General features: G+C 37.8%; 1 protein-coding gene across 2 annotated transcripts in view; it reads left to right on the top strand.

The window, feature by feature from the left end:
- rasa2 (RAS p21 protein activator 2) overlaps positions 1 to 11424 on the top strand; it is a 147626-nt gene extending 136202 nt beyond the window's left edge. For both annotated transcript variants that reach the window (XM_078410373.1, XM_078410374.1), the window contains 5 exons: positions 3206 to 3288; positions 6583 to 6800; positions 7684 to 7787; positions 9055 to 9241; positions 9645 to 11424. In XM_078410373.1, coding sequence (XP_078266499.1) covers positions 3206 to 3288; positions 6583 to 6800; positions 7684 to 7787; positions 9055 to 9241; positions 9645 to 9669 — 617 coding nt within the window. In that variant the 3' untranslated portion in view covers positions 9670 to 11424. The remainder of the gene's footprint in view (positions 1 to 3205; positions 3289 to 6582; positions 6801 to 7683; positions 7788 to 9054; positions 9242 to 9644) is intronic.
- The last annotated feature ends 11912 nt before the right edge of the window (positions 11425 to 23336 follow it).

The following is a 23336-nucleotide window of genomic DNA, read 5'->3' as shown; positions in this document are numbered from 1 at the left end:
GCTTGCTATCCAGTCAACGACAAGACTAAACATGATTACAATCAAGCCATCCATAGTGTCCCGATACAAGGGTATATACCTGATAAAGGGTATATCATTTTGTGCAAGATAAAGTCTGATGAAAGATAGTTCAATGGTCTCCAATGAGGTTCATGGAGGGTCAGGACCGCACTCTAGCTGGTGAGAACGCGGTTCAGTTGCCTGTTAACGGCTGGGAAGAAAGTGTCCCTGAATCTGAAGGCATGCATTTTCAAACTTTTGTATCTCTTGCCTGGTGGGAGAGGGGAGAGAGGAAGTATCTGGGATCAGACTGGTCCTTGATTATGCTGGTGGCGCTGTCAAGACAGCGTGAAGTGTAAATGGAGTCAATGGAAGGGAGGTTGGTTTGCCTGATGGTCTGGGTTATGTCCACAACTATCTGTAATTTTTTGCGATCTTGAATGAAGCTGTTCCCAAACCATAATGCGAAGCATCCTGATAAAATGCTTTCTATGCTGCATTTGGACGGTTGTTGCAGACATGCCAATCTTCCTAAGCGATTTAAGGAAGTTGAGGTGTTGGTGTGCTTTTTTGGCCATTGCTTCAATGTGGCTGGTCCAGGACAACTAGCTGGTGATATTTATTCCTAAGAATTTGAAGCCTTTGATCATCTCCACTTCGGAACCATCAATGTATACCGGGGATGTGTGTACTGCTTTGCTTCCTGAAATCAATCACAATCTCCTTTGTCTTGCTGACTTTGAGGGAGAGGTTGTTGTTTGGCACCAAGTTACAAGGTTCTCGATCTCCTGCCTCATCATTATTTGATGTACGGCCCACATCGTTGGTGTCATCAGCAAACTTGTAAATTGAGTTGGATTGATATTTGGCTTCACAGTCGTAGGGGGCTGAGAACACATCCTGGCCGGGTGCCAGTGTTGGGGATTATCATCGAGGATGATTTGGCACCTATGACTGTGCTTGTTGGTCAGGAAGTCGAGGATCTAGTTGCAGAGGGGATTGCTGACTCAAGTTCCATGAGTTTGCAGATGAGCTTGGTTGGGATAATGATATTGAAAGCAGAGCTGTTGTCTTATCGTGGAAAATAATCTTTTCAAGAAAATTCCATTTGGTATCAATTTTGAGAATGGGTAATTAATCTTGAGTATGCATCCTCTTATCACCAATTGCAGACTGGTATGTCAGCTGGAGGAGTATTGATTTAATCAGCTGAGGAAGAGTGATAATCAGCACAAAGTTTCCATTCCCAACTTTGACCTGACGGCCTGAGATTTCATGGGAACTGAAGCTTTGGATTTTTGACTTTTGAATGAGTGGAATAATGGATAGTAAACGTAAACCTGTGACCATGATTGTCAGACTGCTTGACTTGTCTGTAGGACGCATCTCCATTCTTAACACTGGTGGCTAGCTATTACTCAGAGGAACCTTGTAAAGACAATCTGACTTGCTGTCCCCTGGTTATGACCTGCATTGATACTCAGATTGCTTCTGAGTAGTCCGTCCACTTTTATTATTCTTTTGTAACAGTTCAATATAGTTGCCTGGGTAGCAATCATATTGATATTAGCCTGAAAGCTTTGTTTTTCTTTCCTCCTGAAATAATTTTTCAATTGCCATTAGATGTTCTTTGAAATGTAAGTCTTGATTTTGAGACTGCCAGGTCAATTTCATAACACTGCCCTTTGACTGATTGATTGATTGAAAGATGCAGCATGGAAACAGGCCCTTTAGCCCACCGAGACCATGCAGATCATCAATCACCCGTTCTGTTATCCACTAGTTCTGTTATCCACTTTTGCATCCACTCCCTGCACACTAGCGGCAATTCACAGAAGCCTATTAACCTACAAACCCGAATGTCTTTTAGATGTAGGAGGAAACCCACACCAACACGGAGAACATGCAAATTCCACACAGACGGGTCTACCAACTGAACCACTGCGCTGACATGCAGCTACATGTGGCTTTCAAACACCAACAAAAAGTTTACAGAATAATATTTAAATACTTGTATACAAATACTTGTATACTCTGTCCCAGCTACTTAAGCAATAGGAATACAGAATGAAGCCACAGATATATTCAAATAAGATATGATCATGTTTCTTTCCTCCCCATGATGCACATTTCTTTTGTCGGGCATAGACCTTGTGATTGTACATGTAGGAGGAAAGCCCATCCGCACATGCACCTGGATTCCAACACTAGAGCCCGTGAGAACTGTAACAGCACCACACAATTATTCCTTGCTATGCCGTTAAATGCACGGACAGTTCCAGGTATTTAGAACAACCACAGTGTCAATAGTTTTTGAAAGTTTGTTTGCAGTCATTTCATTGCCTTTTACGTGATAACAATATTTTCAGGTCTAAAGATTGAATAAGGCACTCGTTCAAACTCTATTGTACTTGTATTAAAAAGGAACATGCCTTTTAGAAAATGTGCAGGACCTTGATGCAATGCTTGATTTTCTTAAATGGATTCATTTAGAAGATAATAAATAAGTCAGTTGGTCATCAATAAAATCTGATCAAGTAGACTAGGAAACAAATGTCGACTTTAATGTTTTCTTTGAAGCCTTTATCTGGCAGCTAACTCACCAGTATATTCATTTAAATGTTGAGCATTAAGGTTTGGGAAATATGCAAGCTATCAATCATTGTAACATCTGCCTGTAAGAGGTGCTTTCTCAGCAATCTTGCACTGTGAAAAATACTGCCTTAATTATTCCTATTTGGTGATTACTGTAGTCTCACTGATTACCTAATTCTCATTGAATGAAATCTTATTGAAAAAGAACAAGTATTCAGAGGCCCTATTTCCCAACACTATTAGCCATGCATTTTTGAAAAATAATCATTGATATAATGTAGGAAAATGGCAATTAAATGATATACAGCAGGCCCCAGTAATGACCAGGTAATTTGTTTTTAGATACTTTTGAAATTGTTACATGGAATATTTATTCATTTCAGAGAGCAAGGCAGAACTCTGGTTTAACATCTCACCTGAGAATAGTATGGTATTCCCTTGCTATGCTTAAATGTTTCAGCTAAAATCTAGAGAGCAGGGCATGAACACACCACCTTCTTTCTCTGAAGTGAGCAAGCAGAAGCTGAACCATAGCTCATATACAACAGGTTTTTTTTCAAGATACTAGGGGAGTGAATCTTAACTACATGTGTTGAATCTGTTTGTACAGGCAAAGAGTCCCTCTACAGCATTCTGATTAAGAACATTATTGCAGTCGAGAAACTTGAAGAAAGGTGCTTTAACAGAAAAAATGTAAGTGACAATGACATTCAAAATTAACTTGTGGAAGTACATCTGATTAAACAATGTTTTGGTTTTCTTAAATAAATATATACATAGACAACATGCTGGAAACATCTCAGCAGGATGTGCAGCATCTGTGGGAATGTGTTGTAGTAACTGCCAACAATGCCTCATGTGGCACATGGATACCAAGTCCTAAATTTTCTGTCAGTTATTCAGCAATGGGCGGTTGACTGCTGAGCCGCTGAACTTCACGTGGAGAGTTCAGAGTAGGAACAGGGCTTTAGGCAAACTGCACCGTTCTTGTGTTGTGGATTCAACAAAGAATGCCAAGCTAGCTCATCTGGTCTTTGGCTCTTGGAATGAATGGATGGGACTGCTTGCATTAGCTCTTCATTATTCAAAATATGTTTAAGAATGTCTTTTAAAGTATATTGGGGTGTTTAACCTTTTCTGAGTCTTTCCAACCGTTTTGAGTAGATGGAGCCGGCTTTATGTTTGAATGTAGAATGGTAGAAAATAGGGGCAGGAGTAGGCCATTCGACCCTTCGAGCCAGCTCCGCCATTCAATATGATCATGGCTGATCATCCAAAATCAGTACCCCATTCCTGCTTTCTCCCCATATCCCTTGATTCCTTTAGTCCAAAGAGCTAAATCTAATTATCTCTTGAAAATATCCAGTGAGTAGGCCTCCACTGCCTTCTGTGGCCGAGAATTCCACAGATTCACAATTCTCTGGGTGAAAAGGTTTTTCTTCATCTTAGTCCTAAATGGTCTACCTCTTATTCTTAAACCGTGACCCCTGGTTCTGGACTCCACAACATGGGGAACATTTTTCCTGCACCTAGCCTGTCTAATCCCTTAAAGTCTGGAACAGTGCAACTTGTCAATGTGTGGAATGGAGTATGGCCGTGGTATTTGGGCATTTTTGTTAGGAATTACAGACAATGAAATGGACAGCATCAGTTCCCAGTTCTGTTTGGTTAATTTACTTTGATTAATTGGGCTACCATATCAAATCAAGGCTTTGCTTTGGTAGACCTTGCTTCGCCAAACCCTCACTTTCTGCACTTTATCTTGTAAACATTGAAACTAGGTGCAGGAGGAGGCCATTCAGCCCTTTGAGCCAGCACCGCCATTCATTGTGATCATGGCTAATCATCCACAATCAGTAACCCGTGCCTGCCTTCTCCCCATATCCCTTGATTCCACTAGCCCCCAGAGCTCTATCTAACTCTCTCTTAAATCCATCCAGTGATTTGGCCTCCACTGCCCTCTGTGGCAGAGAATTCCACAAATTTACAACTCTCTGGGTGAAAAAGTTCCTTCTCACCTCAGTTTTAAATGGCCTCCCCTTTATTCTAAGACTGTGGCCCCTGGTTCTGGACTCGCCCAACATTGGGAACATAAACTTGGGCATTTTATTTAGAATGTTAGAATAATGAAAAATCCATTTAAGAATGAACCTTCACTAAATGGAATACGTCTATAAGATGAATTGTGTCAGATTAAGGGGGGGGGGGGGGGGAGAGAGAGATTTAATAGGAACCTGAGGGGCAACCTTTTTACACAAATGGTGGTAAATATATGGAATGAGCTACTGGAGGAGGTAGTTGAGGCCGGTACTATTACAACGTTTAAGAAACATTTAGAGAGGTACATGGATAAAATAATTTTAGAGGAATGTGGGCCAAACGTAGGCAAGTGGGACTAATATAGATGGGGCATGTAGCCTGTTTTCATGCAGTATGATTTCATTAAATTGGCTCTCCAGCTGTACTTTGATAATTCTTTAATCAAATTGGTTTTAAAATCTAATTTTAGTTTTAATGCAAACTACTGTGATTTAAAAATTGGTTACTGTATATTGAGAGATTAGAAAATCCTGCTTTTTCCTTTCACAGTTTGGCTCCAGTTTTAAGGATTTATTTATCTGATTCACATTTCCCTCTGCTTTTGAAACATCACTTTTTATAGCAAATTACCTATTTTTATTTTTCCTCTTAAATTGTACAATTTTGCCATATTAATTAATTTAATCGGTGGCAGTATTTTGAAAATGTTTCTATATTTGCTCTATTGATGTGTGTCAATGTTGAGATCATCCTTAATTCAGAAAGTGGTGGCAGTTTTCTCAATGTGCTGGGGTCCGTGTGTTGAAAGGTTTTTGGAGTGCTGTTAGGTGGAGGTTCCAGGATTTTAATCAAGCTATGAAAATCAAATAGAGGAATATTTGCCAGTTAGGATTGTGTGAGACAGAGATATTTTTCATCATGCATGATCACAAGGTTGGGTGGTACAGTTGAGAAGGTTTTGGTGAGTTATTTTGGTGCATCTTGCAACTGCAATCATGTTGCACATGTGGTAGGGTAAGAAATAAATATTTAAGGTGTATAAGAAAATAACTGCAGATGCTGGTACAAATCGATTTATTCACAAAATGCTAGAGTAACTCAGCAGGTCAGACAGCATCTCGGGAGAGAAGGAATGGGTGACGTTTCGGGTCGAGACCCTTCTTAAGGTGCTGGATAAGATGCTGACAAACAGGCAGCTTTGCAGAGGTTGTCAAATTCTTGAATATCAGGGATGCTGCACTCATCAAGCAAGGAGTAGTGCAATCTTCTGTAATCTGCCTATTGGTGTTAAGGAGGTGGATCTGTTCTCTTGGAGATGGCAGGAATGTTACTTACCACTTATCAGTCTGAGCCTGGATATTGCCCAGGTTATGCTAAGCACTAATAATTAATATCAATATCTGAGGAGCTGGCAAGGGAGGTGAATTTAATGAAGTCATCAGTACCGCCGTTGACAAAAGGAAAGTGCATATTTGCAGTTATTTTCAAGATTGCTTGCAAATATCATCTGTGATTATTTGTGTCCCATCACTGGGGAGATGTCACGGTTCACGTCTCCAATCTGATCAACTGTCATTTAGTATAAGTAAGCTAACATCTGAATATTGTTGAAGTTGTGACTGGTCCTTTCCCCAAACCTGAAAACGTTGCTTCTAAATGTTCTGGAGTAAAATTTTGAGCATGGAATGCTTTCAATTAATCTACATACAGTTATTGTCTAACCCTTGTAATAAAACATTTATCTGCATTTGATTCCTCTTATAAAATACAATTTCAGGATGTGTACTTCTAGTGAGAATTCACTTTGATTAAATTAAATAGAAAATTAACTCATTGCATTCAGAAGCAGTGCAGATTTCATTATAAGTTGTCCTTTTTTCAGCCGTTTTGAATCAAAGACTGAAAGCTGTTTTGCTTAATGGTAAACATTTGGATTTTTGTTTATAGATGTTTCAAATCCTCAGTGTGGACAGACCTGAAAGACCACTTTATGTTCAGGGTAGTAACTGTGTAGAAGCTAATGAATGGATTGAGATCATCACCAGACTAAGCCGTTGCAATCATAAGAGGCTGCATGTTTACCACCCTTGTGCTTTTTTATCTGGAAGCTGGATGTGCTGCAAAAATACAGATGAGAAAGCAGTTGGATGCACCAGCTGTATTGGGTGAGTCATTATCTTTGAGTAAAAATGGAATTGGTATGCACTTCCTCCATTTCCTATATGTCTGCTCTTTTCCTCTCCAGACAGAACAGAGAGAATTCCCCTGGTCTTCACCTTTCACCCTACGAGCCGCTGCACCCAGTATTTCACACTTTACTATTTCCACCAGCTCCTATATGATACTCCCCGCCAACTACATATTCCCTTCTTCCCCCCAACTCCATTCTGGTTTCTGCAGGGAACACTCTCTCTCCGACTCCCTAATCCGTTCACTCCTTCCTGTCCCCTGGTACCTTGCCCCTGCAGGAGGTGCATAACTTGCTCTTACACCACCTCCCTCACCACCTCCCCACTTGGTCCCATATGACCATTATTCCTCCCTGTCTATATATCACCTACCAGCTTCTGCCTCTACCTTTTCACTTCCCCTTCTTAACCTAAGCCCCTGTTTGTCTGTCACTTTAATTCATCAAACTCTTCCTCACCATCTGTCCTCTGCATCTTTTCACCTTTCCATGACGTTTAAGGAACAACTTCTCTTCAACAACCAGGCAACCTAAGGCCTACCAATCCCATCATTTAGTTAATCGATTACAGATAATTCTGCTATTCCCATTACATTTCCAGACTTTTGTGCCTTTGTTCTAATATCACCCCGTTTGCTTTGTATTAATAAATATTTTTCATTGAACTCTATCTTTCTCTCACTTTTCACACAGCTGCACATCTTTTTAGTTCGTTTCTTCACTCCCAATCTCTCCCCACTTCAAAAACGTTTTCTTCATCTTAAAAGATGCTGCTTGAATTGCAGGACATTTTCAAGATTTTATACATTTAAAGGTCATCTCTCATAACTATTTAATACAGTTGGTTATTTTTCCTTTAGAGGTTCTCCAGCAAATATTCATCTGGCCATAGACTGTGACCGGGAAGCTGAAAGAATATTTTCATTATTCCAAGCCAACCTGCCCAGGCTGCAAAAAATGGAAGGTAAGTCTCCAGGGTTCTCTAGTAAAATGAATTTGCTATTTCCGTTTATCAGGTTTTTTTATGTGTACATGTAAAATTGAAATAAGCACATAGTTATAGTCATATGGCATGGAAGCGGGCCCTTAAGCCAACTCGTCCATGCCAACCAAGATGCCCCATCTAAGCTGGTCACAATAGCCTGTGTTTAACCCATGTCCCTCTAAATCTTTCCTTTCCATGTGCCAGTCCAAATGTCTTCTAAATAGTGTCATTGTATCTGCCTTAACTACTTCCTCTGGCAGCTCATTCCACATATCCTCCACCCTCTGAAAAAGTTTCCTCTCAAGTTCCTATTAAATCTTTCTCCTCTCACCTAAAATCTGTGCTTTCTAGTTCTTGATTTCCCTACCCTGGTAAAATGATTCTGGGCATTCAACCTATCTATTTCCCTCATATATATCTCTACAATATCACCTTGGCCTCCTGAACTCTATGGAATGAGTCTGCCCAACTTCTCCCTATAGTTCAGACCCTCAAGACCTGGCATCATCCTCATAAATCTTCTCTGCATTCTTTCCAGCTTAATAGTATCTTTCCTATAACTGAACCCAATATCCCACATGCAGCCTCACAAACATCTTGTACAACTTCTCAATTCCCTGATTGATGAAGGCTACCATGCCAAAATCCTCCTTCACCAGCTTATCTACCTGCAATACCACTTTTAGGGAACTATGTATCTACTGCTGATCCCTCAATTCTACAACATTTCCCAAAATCCTACCATTCAATGTGAAGCTCCTACCATGGTTTGACTACCTATCTCACACTTAACTTAATTAAACTTCTCTTTCCATTCCTCAGCACACTTGTCTAGCTGAGCAAAATCCCGCTGTATTTCTTGATAACTATCTTCACTGTTGGCAAGATCACATATTTTAGTGTCATCGGCAAACTTACTACTCATGCCTTGTGCATTTTCAACCATATGGTTGATATAGATGACAAACGGCAGTGGCCCCAGCATCAATCCTTGAGGCACGCCGCTAGTAACAGGCCTCATGTCTAAAAAAAACAACCTTTTACCACCACCCTCTATTTCCTATCAATTCTGTATCCAGTCAGGTAGCTCTCCCTGAATCCCTAAATAACAGCTTTTTTGTTAACAGGGAACAGTTTGATGAGGAAACATTATTATGATGACTGTTCTTTAAAGAAACTTAGTGAGAATAAAGGTTAGCTTGTATATTTTGACTGTATTCAATTTTGTGGTGGATTTTTTCTGCAGATGCTTGTGCGAGTATAGATGTATATCAAGGTCCTCAAGAGCAAGATGAATCTGCCCATTTTACTATTCAGGACTCGAGAGTTACCTTCAAAACACTTCAGCAAATAACTGGAGTTGTGAATGAGTTGGCTAAGTTTCATGAGCAGTATAGAATCAAGAGATCAACGCGTGCTAAATATGGCAGTGAGTAAGTATTAGTTTAATTTTCCATTGTATCAGTTGAGGTTCAAATCTTCTAGGAAGTGGGATAACCTTTAACTTGTCTAAGCAGTAGCTAATGGAATTGAATTGGTTAACTGTTTTACATGTCGCCTGAGTTTACTTCCTTTTGACTTCAATGCAAAACATTAAAAGCAAAATATTGATCTTTAGATGTCATGCCACTACATCATCCTGCTATTGAAATCACAATTGTAAGAATTTGTTCAATGGTTGTATCGTGAAACAAATTCACAAAAAGGAAATAAAGCTCTTAATTAAGAGGAAGTGCTACCTTTTTAAAGATGATTGCAATTCCTCACAAAGCTGCAATTTAAGACGTGTTATTATGAGATTTTAAATATTGAACTGTTATTTAATTTTTGTTACAGAGAAAATCCTATCGGGACAAAATAATTCCAGTGGAAGAACAGGATTTGGCAGCTGCTGGAACTCTGGAATTAATATTTTACATCACTTTGCTGGTATTTTAAGGACACAAGCCTTCCTTCAGTAGATATATGAAACATTTTTCTGAAGGTGTACATTCATGTGAAGTCCACAAAAGTGAACTGATCTCAATGCACTTTAATCTCCTGAACTCTCCCAGGTGATCTTAATTTATAATTTTTTTTAAAAGACTGATGCCTGGTATTTTTTATTAATCTGTTGAACAATCCATTTGTCATAACGTGGTCATTCATTGTAGAACTAATCTGTGAATTCCATATCACTTTGGACTATATAAATATCTGATCATCTTCCCATATTTTATCTTTAATAATAAATGAACTGAGAGTAAAATATATTAATACTTGTTTTAATGTCCCAGGAAAGTTTTCATTCTCATTTTCAAAACTCATCCACAATACTTTAAATAGTATGAAGGACGTCTTGTTATCACACTCAGTGTTCCTTGTGTATTCAGTCTGGACTATATTCTTCTAAAATATCCTGTGCATAGTTTGAAGTGTGATATTCCCTGTGTCTGCTGCTTTTCAGAATTGAAATAGTTATCAAATAGCTACTTTCATCTCATGAGGTAATAGTAATAAATACTTGAATAATTTGACAAATGTCTCAAGATCATAATAGGTTTAAATACATGGAGGGTAATGTCTGTATTTCAAATCCTGTGAAATTAATTACAAAATAACTTCACTATTTCCATAGAAATCAATAAAGGTACTAATGATGGGAAGAAGCTAATTTGTAGCATTTTATGTAAATTATACAACCATGCACACAAAAAATCCTGAAATGTTCTGTACTAACCATAAGCAATTTGCTTGTTTTAATTTATTTAAGGCAATGCTGGAGTACAAATGTGCACCTTTCAAGAGTCTTTTCTATTTGTAAAGGGAAAGATCTTGGTTTTTAATTTGGTTCAGTGCTTACTGTAAAAATAATTTTCGATTATATCACACAATTATGTTTCATTGACTTACAAAGTTGGCAGTTGATTTCACCTGTTTTTATTTGGGGGTGCATGGGTTTTTCAATCCATACGCGTTCAAACTGAAGCTAATTTTGGCTATCCCTGTTTAAAGCAAGACATCTCGGGACTCCTTGGGCCTTTCTTGACTATAGTTAAATATCATGCCAACAAGTACTTTCACCAACTTGCCTTGGGGGAACCTTAAAATCATTGACTACTGCCACTAAATACTTCTAATCTTGGGGGTTAGTAGCAAATACATTTTAAAGGAGTTACAGTGGGTGGAACCAGCAAATAGTTCTTATTGTTTGAACAGCTGGTTACATTCCTTTTTGGAAAACCTTAGACCTGACTAAACAATATTTTTGTTCTTGGCTGACTCTTCAAATTGTTGCGCCCCTCACATCCCCAAGAGAATTAGTTTACATTGTAAAATAACGCAACATTTGGTAAAATATGTTATCTTATGTTCCTGATTCTCAGCACTGATTTGAAATTTAAATAATGAAAGAATGTAATTGATTGCTGCCAGGTGAATTATGCATTGTACAGACCGCTGAACGATTTGGTACATGATTAGGCAAAGTTTGTTTTGATGTCTATATATTCTCTTCCAGACCATTTGATGTATATGATGCAAAATCACAATGATGTATTATATTGTATATTAGCTTAACTCAAGTCTTTTTTTAAAGAAACGGCACTTGTTTAACTGCATGTTAGTGTTTTAGAAATGTATTTTTATTTAAATTTTATTTTCTTATCAAAACATTAAACCAGATTTGAAACTTGCGCTATATTTGTACATTTTGCCCATCATTTTACACATCTTTGAGGATGGAATTTATTCATTTTTTAGTCAAATCTAATTATTTCTCAGAGCATTCTACATCTTTTCATAGTGCGAATAGATAGAAACATCGTGATGCCACTTTCCTTGTCTTTGGCTTAGAACAATCTTCCACCAGAAAGAATTCTGCATTCAACCTCATAGGAGGTTTTAGATTGACACCCTCATGCACTTCTGACCTTTTCAAAGTGATAAACCAGGGGCTGATCTTCTAGCTCTGGTACATATAAAATATTACAGAGATACCTAATTGCCATTTGGTGTATCAAATCTATCCAGGCTCAATGTCAAAGTAACCCAGCTTGATCCAGTTTCCCATTGACGACAAATCCCTCCAAATTATTTATTTTCAGATAACCAAGCATCTCCCTTTTGAATACAATCAATGTTTTCTTGCCTTTTAACTTGCTGTGTTTAAAATATATATATTTTGATTGTGTTTTATTTGATTCTTTTGCCAATTATAGAGTCTTATGGTGTGGAAACAGGTCATTTGTCCCGCTTGCCCACACAGGCCAACATGTCCCATCTACACTCGTACCACCTGCCTGCATTTGGCCTATATGCCTCTAAACCTACCATATCCATATCCCTGTCTAAATGTTTCTTAAACGTTGTGATAGCACCTACCTCAACTACCTCCTCCAATAGCTCGTTCCATACACCTACCGCCTTTTGCGTGAAAAATTTACCTCTCAGATTCCAATTAAATCTTCCTTCCCCCTCACCTTAAACCTATGTCCTCTGGTTCTCGATTCCCCAACTCTGGGCAAGAGACTCTGTGCGTCTCCCCGATTTATTCCTCTCATGAACCTCTGATGCACCTCTGAGATCACCCATCATCCTCCTACACTCCAAGGAATAGAGTCCTAGCCTGCTCAACCTCTCCCTATGGCTCAGGCCCTCGAGTCCTGGCAACATCCTCGTAAATCTTCTCTGCACCCTTTCCAGCTTGACAATATCTTTCCTGTAGCATGGTGCCCAAAACTGAACTCAATACTCTGAATCCAGCCTCACCAAGGCCTTATACAACAACCTCCCAACTTCTATACTCAATGCTCTGACTGATGAAGACCAATGTGCCAAAAGCCTTTTTGACCACCCTATCTACCTGCGATGTCACTTTCAACAAACTATGGACCTGTACTCCTCGATCCCTCTATTAAATTCCATCAACCATTCCTCAGCCCAACTGATCAAGATCCTGCTACAATTTTTGACAATCATCTTCATTTTATGTCCCCTAATTCTTGATCTCTCTGCCAATGTGAAATGTTTCTATATTGCCTATTCTCAACAAATTTTTAATGCATTCTTCAATCCGCTTGCATCCTCTGCTGTTGCAAAGGGAATGATCCGTTTCTCCAGTCCATAACTTAAGTCCCTCAGTCTGAAAGCATTTTGTATCTCGTCAAAAACTATATAACTTTCCTAAAGTATGGTGTACAGAAAGGGACACAATTTTCCAATTGTGGCGGAACCAGTTCATTATGACTTTGTTGCCCATGTACGTTATGCTACTATTTTTAAAATCTGGAGTCCTTTGTTTTTAATCACTTTCTCAACCTTTGGTACTTTCAATAAATTGTACCCATAAAAATCCCCCGGTCTGAAAATCTTGCACCCCTTTTAGAATTGTATCCTCAGTTTTATTTCACAGCCATCCATTCTTCTAACTAAATTGCAGCATTTCACATTTCCCAGCATGGAATTGCATCTATCATCCATCCATTAACTTGTCTATAATCTTCTTGATGTCTGCTTGTCTCCTCCTCACAATTCACTGTAGGCTTTGTGTTATCGAAAGATTTTGAAACCTTGCTTTAGTACAAGTCTGTCATTAATATGAATAGTGATTTTTGAGACCTCTGGGGAACTCAGTAGATAATTCTCTCTATTCACAAAATGCTGGAGTAACTCAGCAGGTCAGGCAGCATCTCAGGAGAGAAGAAATGGGTGACGTTTCGGGTCGAGACCCTTCTTCAGACTGATACTTCTCTCTAGTCAGTGATGGTAATGCCATAGGGTGATAGCTGGATTTGCTCTTGTTAGGTATTGTCACTGCCTGGCATTCGTGTAGTGTGAATGTCACTTGCCACCTATCAGCTCAGACCTGAATATTGTACAGGTTTTGCTGCATTTTTGTGGCCAGCTTCATTTCTGAGGAATAAAAGACACAAAATGCTGGAGTAACTCATCAGGTCAGGCAGCATCTGGAGAACATGGATAGGGTGGTTTTTCAGGTTGGGACCCTACTGCAGACTTTTTTTGTTCTCCAGAGATGCTGCCTGACCCGCTGAGTTGCTCTAGCACTTTGTATCTTTCTTTATAAACCAGCATCTGCTGTTGTTTGTATCTTCATTACTGAAGAGTTGTGAATGGTGCTTTACATGGAGCAATCAACAACGAACATCCCAACAAACTCTGCAATTGAAGAAAGGTCAATGAAGCAGCTGAAGATGATTGGGCTTGGAACACTACCCTGAGGAACTCCTACAGAAAGGTTTGTGTGGCTGAAGTGAGTAACCTCTAACCACCACAACCATCTTACTTTGCGATGGTATAATTATGAGCGGATTGTCTCTCCATAAGTCAAGGTTTCCAGGGTGAGTTTATTGTCACATGTACCAATTAAGGTACAGTGTAATTCTGATTGCCATACAGTCATACCAATAAAGAGCAACAAGACATCCAAATACATTTTTAACATGAATATCATGTGATGGAAAGCCAAAAAAATTCAATCTGCTTCCCTTCTTTGTTCTCCCGCGGTTGGGGCACTCGAACCTTCCGTTGTCTGGACAATCTTGGCTCCCACAACCGGGGCCGAGCCCTCCGCATCGGGGGGATCTCAGCTCCCCGCGCCGAACGATCGGACTCCCGAGTCGGGCCTGGTCGAACCTCCTGCAGCTTGGAGCTTCCCGGCATCAGTCTCTACCCGAGACTGAAAGCTCCTCGATGTTGAAATCCGCAGGCCACGGTTGGAGCGTCGATACCAGGCAAAGGATCGCAGGCTCTCATGGTAAGTCCACGGCCCCGCGGTGAGGATCAAAGTCAGTCTCGAGTAAGGCCGCTAGCTCCACGATGTTAGGCCGCAGAGCGACCGGAGATACAATCTGGAAAAAATCGCATCTCTGGCAAGGTAAGAGATTGAAAAAAAGTTTCCCCCGACCCCCACCCCCCCAAATAAAACAAACCAAAGAACATTAACACATACTTTTTAAAACACACTAAAAATAACAAAAAAACCACTGTAGGCGAGGCTTCCATCGCTGACGGCGCCATCCGGATGGCTCCTTCATTGTTTCTGGAGTAACCAAGACTCCTTGTTGTCATATTCAATCAAATGCTGCCTTGAAGGGCAGTTACTCTTGCTTCGCTGGAGTTCATCTTCATGACTGGACTAAGTGCCGAAATGAAGTTAGGAGCCAAGTTATTGTAGCGAAGCAGATACTGAGCTGCTATGAGCAGGTTGTTGCTAAGCAAGTGTCACAGTCCCTTGCAGCACTTTGCTGATGATTGAGAGTAGACTCATGGGGTGGTTATTGGCCGAGTTGGATTTGTCCTACCTGGGAAAGTTCCCACATTGTATGCTAGATGCCAGAGTTGTTCCTGTACTGGAACAGGTTGGCTAAGTGACCAGCAAGTTCTGGAGCCTTGTCTTTAGTTGTATTGCCAGAATGTTGTCAGGGCCTGTAGCTGTATTCAATGTCTTTAGATCTTGCTTGATATTAAGGGCAGTGATTCGAATTGGCATTTATCATGCTGGGGACTACTGGACAAGCTGAGATGGAGCATCCACTGTGCTGTTGATTTTTATCACTAGGTTTTGGCTTACTTGGAATGTGTGCAATGTTAGCTGCAAGTTTGTCTTTTTTTTGTATGCAAGCATTGCTTATACTATTTGTAAGTATTATTACATTAGAACTGAAGCGATACAGTGCAGAGACAGGCCCTTTGGCCCACCAAGTCCACTCCGCCCAGCGATCACCCCGTACACTAGCATTATCCTACACACTTGGGACAATTTTACAATTCTTACCGAAGCCGATTAACGTACAAAGCTGTATATCTTTGGAGAGTGGGAGGAAACTGAAGCACCAGGGGAAAACCCATGCAATCACAGGGAGAACATACAAACTCCGTGCAGACAGTACCTGTTGTCAGAATCAAACCTGGGTCTCTGGCGCTGTAAGGCAGCAACTCCACTGCCGCCCAATTCTGGCAGCTAATTCATAGATTAAAAGATGACTTGATTATTGAGTGCCTAAATTTTCAAATATGTTTTCCAAATGTAAAATCTAATTCAGTCGTTCACCAAACAACGACTTGCATTTATATAACTCAAAGTCTTTGCTTTCCACAGCCAATGAAGTACTGCAGGCACTATTGTGCAGTTGTATTATATCTAATTGCAGCAGCATTGTGTACCCAATAATATTTTTCAAACTGCAATGATGTAGATGACAACATTAGTTTTTGCAGTGTTGGTTGAGGTATAAATGTTGGCTAGGACATTGAGCAGATTAATCAAATTGCCTAAATGAACAGATGATCTTGATTTTACAGCTCTGTGTTTCTTCAGAGAAAACTTGTATTTGTTGGATGGACAATGCTTTCAGCATCAGCACCTTCTTCCAGGCCAACATCAGTTAAACTCAGTTTTGGGCAAGCCAAAAAGGTCATGTGCCTGACACTGACCTATTTGATGCGAAACCTAATGCAGTAGTCCGAAAAAGGACCCCAACCCAAAACATTGTGTCCATTACCCATCACAGATGCTGCTTTACCCGTTCATCTATAACATTTTCAATTGTGGTTATTACATCAGTTGCTGTGGAAGAAATTAACTTAGAGGGAAATTACAGGAAAAAAACTGAGATTTTGAGATTTGCTTCAAGAGACTTTATTGAGAGATGGCGGCAATTAACTGCATCCAGTTCTCTGACTTCACAGCCCAATTAGCCGACAGTTATACTGTGCAGTAAACAACCTTTATTTTTTGTTAGATACAACTATACGAAAATATACTTCGTCCTTGGTTATATGTTTTCCTATAACTACCATCTACTACATAGATATTAATTATTTCATTAGTCATAATTTACTTTTTATTTATGTTAATCTTATTCAACAACTGATTGTTAATACAAGTCAAACATAATACAAGGGCATCTTGACATTATTCTATCTCACCTTCCAAGTAGACCGCGCCACTATCCCCTCTCCGAGCCAATAAGCCCCCATTTACTGCAACATTTCTATACTACCAGTGGTCGGGGACGCGGGTGGTCTACTGTAACAAGCTTCCTTATCTCTGTCCTAATTTTGTAATGTTTACATTCACCATTCAACACATTCCCAGACAAGAGGTAATACGTCTAAAATCTTATTTTGCCGATTCTCCCGATCCTCTTCTGCGCCTGTTCAACGAGAGATGCCAATTGCCACATCTGCACACCCTTTCATTACCTTGTTTCATTCCAATCTAAATAAGTAAAAAGGATTTTATTTTTTTCTTCTACAGTTGCAAAGCATATATTTAAAATATAATATTTTTGAATTGTTGGAGCAATCTCCTTGGGGAACTAAGTACATTAATTTTGATTGAAATTTAACTGAATCCTGTCCTTCAATGGTTGAAATTTTGCACTGAATGCACAATTTGTCTCAGAAAAAACTACTTCCGGTGGCGCTATGGAGGCTTGAGTCCAGCGCCAACTAGCTCCGTGCCGAGGGGGGAAAAAAAAATGGGAGAAAATCGGGTTTTACCTGCAGTGATCGCAATCTGAACGGCTGCCTGCGGGATGTCATCAGGCGCACGGCTTTATGGCGTTACAACGCACCCCCCCCCGTGGGACACAAAAAAGAGCCGGTAGAAAACCGCAGATGGAAGAGGAAGGCCCTTCAGAGGCCTCGGCCTCAATTACAACGAAGGCCCAGGAAGACCCTCTGAGGAAAATGAAACCGAAAAAGTCCGAAATGGAGGATCTTAAAACTTTTCTTGCTGCCAAAATGGGAACCTTTGGTGAGAAATTTAAAGATGAATTTGACTCTTTTAGGTTGGGTTTTAAAGCAGAAATGATTTCTACCGTTCAGCACATGCTGGAAATCTGGAAGAGGTCGAGGGAGGAAGAGGTCAAAGCTCAAATGGAAGTACTGGAAGCCAGGCTTGTTTCGGTGGAAACGAAGGTTAAAACGGAGGTGGACCCCGTTCATTATGAACTTGATCAACATCGAACAGCGATAACCGAACTGGAGAAATGGGCGACGACAAGTGAGGAAACTGTAAGTCGACTCCTTACTGAAAACCAACGCCTCTCAGATATGGTGTCTAAATTAAATGATAAATGTACCGATTTGGAGGGGCGTCAAAGACGTAAGAATTTAAGAATTGTAGGGGTGAAAGAAGGAAGTGAGAAAGAAATGGGTACTCGGGATTTTGTGGCAGACCTTTTACAAAAAGCCTTAAAATTGGATTACAAACCTTCACTCGGTCGAGCTCATAGAGCGCAGCGAAAACGTACACAGGATGATGCCCATCCAAGACAAATTATCGTAAAGGTGCAACTGGATCATGAATTTGATGATATAATGAAGAAAATGGTTCGAGGTGGACAGCTCCTTTTTGAAGGTGCAAGATTCAGTATCTACCGAGATTATTCGGCAGAAGTCTACAAGAAAAGAGGGCAGTTCATTGAGACAAAGAGAATTTTGAAGAAGGTACCTGATTTGAGATACAGTTTGCTTTATCCCGCAAGACTAAGAGTCTCCTACAAGTCCAAGGAGCTTTTTTTTATAGACCACGAAAAAGCACTGGAATATGCTAAAGATGTCGGTAACAGGATCATAGACTGAAGAATTTACATTACTCCTTAGGAGTCCCGCCAGATCTAAAAGGACCGTTAAAGTTTTTTTTAAGAGCTTTGAGGATATCCGGAAACCGAAATGGATGGAGGACATTGGATAAAACCGTGTCTTTTTTGTTTTCTCTGTTTACTAATCATTGTTATTATCTGGATACTCATATCTAACGAAATATGTAACAACCAATACTTATTAAATATCTATATTACCACTAAAAACTATTAACAAAATTATTAACATTAACATTAATCATAAAAATTTAATACTGTATATGATTGATAACAATGATTAATAATTAACAGTCTTCGATTAACATAGAAATGTATTACACAATTATATTATATAGGAAGATATGCAAGAGGTAAATTAGCCTAAGTCAAAATAAAGTTTGACGGTTTTTCTCTTTAATTTTTAATTTAAAATTAAATTTATGATAGATTTAGCGGGAAAAAATTAATATGATATGTAGAGAATAAACGTAGTGAATTTTTGCTGTTCTAAAATTTTTCTGCAAGGATACGTGCTTATGTATGCATACATATGGGGATGTATATATATATATATGTGGATATCGGGTGTGTGTATGTATGGGTAGGTAAATAAGTTTGTTACTCCCAAAGAAGATATATGAATGTTAGAAATAACCCTTTATTTCCTTTGCGCACGGAGCTGGAATTTTTTTTTTTTACAAAGGCTACGGAAGTCTTTAGAATTCTAGCCACGTTAGTGTGGCTATCACTAACTACACTAATTGTAGAGGTAGTTTCTTTTCTTTCACCCTATATTAATCAACTCTATCACTTTTCTCTTTTTAAATATTTTTATAACTTAATGTTTGAATGGAAAAATAAGACAAATACAAGGAGATGTGCTCGGAAGAGCGATGTATATGATTTTAAATTCATCTATTCGAGGTTCGGGAGCAGGGTCGGGCTCTGTGTGTTGTACCTTCTGCTCGGTTATAGACCACCTTGAAACAATATGCAAGATATTAATATGACAAGAGGGGGTCAGGGAATAACATTTTGTAGTTGGAATGTCAAGGGAATCAATGAACCAATTAAGAGAGGCAAAGTTTTGGCACATCTAAATTTAATCAAAACTGATATAATATTTCTTCAAGAAACACACCTTAAGAAGGAATCTCAATATAGACTTAAAGCTAAGTGGATTGCTGAATCATATCATTCCTCCTTTTCCCACAAGTCCAGAGGAGTTGCAATACTAATTCGTAAAGGAATACCTTTTAAGAACTCCTCAACAATAGTGGATATTGATGGTAGATATATTATATTAGTTGGAGAGTTAAATGGAGAAAAAGTGATTCTTCTTAATGTTTACGGGCCTAATTTCGATAACCCTATGTTCTTTAATAAAACATTTAATAAAATTCCTGAATTTACACAATATAAATTAATAATTGGAGGAGACTTCAATTGTACATTAGATTCATACTTAGATAGATCATCATTGCAAAAAAAAGTAAAATCTCAATCAAGTGTATTTCTAAATTCATTTATTAATACCACTAATATTAAGGATGTCTGGAGAATAGAAAACCCAGTTGGACGGGAATATTCATTTTACTCACCAGTACACAAAACATACTCAAGAATAGATTATTTTTTAGTTGACTCTACGTTTATTCCATTTATTTATAATTCTAAATATCATAACATTATAATTTCAGATCATGCACCTGTAACATTCATGATTAAATTAAATGGAATGTCCGAGAAACAAGCATATTGGAGATTTAACCCACAAATTGTGAACGAAAAGTCATGCCAGGAATATATTATTAAACAGATTCAAATATTTTTTGAGGTAAATGACAACCCTGACACACCTATTTCTCTTATGTGGGAAACGTTTAAAGCGTATGTTCGAGGTACATTAATTTCTGCTCAAGCTTTTTATAATAAAGAGAACAGGATTAAGCAACAAACATTGGAAAGTGAAATCAAACAACTAGATATAGAAAATGCGAGAATGCCATCTACTCTAAAATATAATAAAATTGCGGTATTGAAATATAAATTAAATAAAATGTATTCAGAACAAGTAATAAAACTCTATCAAAAAACAAAACAATTACATTTTGAATTTGGAGACAAACCACAAAAACTATTAGCACGTCAGTTACGAAAAATGGAAGGGGAAAAAATAATTCATAAAATTAGAACAAAGACAGGAGAATTATTAAAATTGCCCAAGGACATAAATGATAGATTTCTCCAATATTATCAGAGCCTTTATTCAACTAAAACCGTAGCACAATCAGAAGGAATAGCAGACTTTTTAAAAAAATGTAATTTAAAAGGTTTAGATTCAAATGATAGAGAAGTATTAGAAAGGGAGATTACGACAAAGGATATTGAGGAGTCTATTGGTTCTTTAAAAAATGGTAAAGCAGTAGGACCAGATGGTTTAGGCTCCGAATTTTATTAAAAAAATTATGATTTGCTTAGCCCACGTTTACATAGACTGTATGAGTATATATATACTCAACAGAAACTTCCAGACACTCTAAATGAATCTATAATAACACTTATTCCTAAAGCTGATAAAGATCCGGAAGACCCGGGATCATACAGAGCAATTGCACTTTTAAATACAGATCAAAAAATTTTAACTAAAATACTAGCGTATAGATTAAGTACAGTGATGAATAAATTAATACACCCTGACCAAACAGGCTTCATTCAGAAACGATACTCATACTATAATCTAAGAAGATTATTTAATATTATATATTCCAAGAGAATTATTAATGAAGATCTAGCAATAATCTCACTTGATGCTGAAAAAGCATTTGATCAGGTTGAATGGTCTTATTTATTTTCGGTGATGGAAAATATGCAGCTAGGGGAGAAATTCTGTACATGGATAAAACTGTTATATACAAATCCCACGGCCAGAATATTTACAAACCAAAGGTTGTCATCGAAATTTAGCCTATCTAGAGGCTGTAGACAAGGATGCCCGTTATCCCCATTATTATTTGCGCTTGCTATTGAGCCACTGGCAGAAAGAGTTAGGGGGCATCCGGAAATACATGGATATAACACAAAGGACACAGTGAATAAAATTTCTCTATACGCAGATGACGTATTAATTTACATTACAAAACCAGAAATTAGTATTCCAAACTTATTAAAGCTAATAACCCAATTTGGTTCACTTTCAGGATACAGAATAAATTGGAATAAAAGCGAAATTATGCCAATAAGGGAACATAATAAACAGATAATACAACAATTTCCATTTAAAATAGTAAATGAAAAATTTAAATATCTAGGTATCTATGTAACTAAGATATATACATCATTATTTAAAGCAAATTTCCCCCCATTACTGAACAAACTACATAAGAATATTCAATATTGGAAAACACTCCCTATCTCAATGGTTGGCAAAATTAATGCCATAAAAATGATTTTTTTACCGCAAATATTATACCTTTTTCAGACAATTCCGATATATCTGACAAAAAACTTTTTTTAAAAATTGGACTCTATTGTTAATGATTTTATCTGGGATTATAAGAATCATAGGATAAACAAAAGACACTTGTGTAAATCAAAAATAAATGGAGGCCTGGCTTTACCCAATTTTTGGTTTTATTTCTGGGCAGTTAATATTAAAAATATGAATTTCTGGTTGGAAGAAATAGATCATCAACCAGACTGGTTAAAAATGGAAAAGGAAGATTGTTTACCTTTTGATATTGGTTCGATATTATTTGCTACGTCTAAATTAAACAAAAAAATTTATAGGGAAAACCCTATAATATTTAGTGCTATACGAATTTGGAAACAATTAAAAAAGACATTAAAATTAGATAATTTATCACTTTTTCTTCCAATTGTGAATAATCCTTTGTTTAAGCCTTCATGGGTAGACGGGGGTTTTACACAATGGAAGGATTATGGAATTAAAAATATGGGACAACTTTATAAGGAAGGCACCTTTCTGACATTTCAGGAGTTGCAACAGACTTATGGTCTTCGTGGAAATGATTATTTCAGATATCTTCAACTCAGAGATTATGTAAAATCGAACTCCCAAAATTTTCGAATTAGAAATTCAGAAATTCTTGATGAATGTTGGAACAAACATCCTAATACAGAAAAATTAATATCTTATATATATAATATCTTATTAGACAGTGACATTCCCTCCACGGACTTATACAGACAAAAATGGGAAAAAGAATTAAACCAAGTAATAACGAAAGATACTTGGGAAGAAAGTTTGCAACAAATACATCAGTGTTCACTAAACGCCAGACATTCTCTAATACAATTTAAAGTAATACATAGGTTACACTATTCAAAAACAAAACTACATAAAATTTTCCAACATATCTCACCTAAATGTGATAAATGTCAACATTTAGAAGCTACATTATTTCATATGTTTGCAAACTGTATAAAAATTAAAAAATTCTGGGTAAATATTTTTAGCATAATATCTAAAGTAACCAGCACACAATTGGACCCAGATCCAAAATTAATTATACTCGGAATATTAGAATTAAATCAAACATTTAAAACAACACAAAGAAACTTTATTGATTATAGTTTAATAACAGGAAAAAAATTAATTCTAAAATTTTGGAAAGGCACTACGGCCCCCACAATCAAAATGTGGATTATAGAAATGACGGAGACCTTAAACGTGGAAAGAATCAGATTTTCCCTGTTGGACAAACAGGAATTATTCATTGGAACATGGTCTCCTTTTATTGATTACTTAAAGGGTCAGAATAGTTCAGCACAGGAACCTGACTAGCACTCGGACTAAAGAATGGATGAAATGCTATACTTTGAAATGTACGAATATATCTCGAATGAAGTTTTTGTTATTTTAATAAATTTTTCCATTCTTCTTTAACTAACTTTTTCCTTATCTTAAAATTTGTTT

The sequence above is a fragment of the Rhinoraja longicauda genome, chromosome 13 (assembly GCF_053455715.1).
Source record: "Rhinoraja longicauda isolate Sanriku21f chromosome 13, sRhiLon1.1, whole genome shotgun sequence".
Classification (NCBI taxonomy): domain Eukaryota; kingdom Metazoa; phylum Chordata; class Chondrichthyes; order Rajiformes; family Arhynchobatidae; genus Rhinoraja; species Rhinoraja longicauda.
This window is presented reverse-complemented; position numbering and strand designations above follow the sequence as displayed.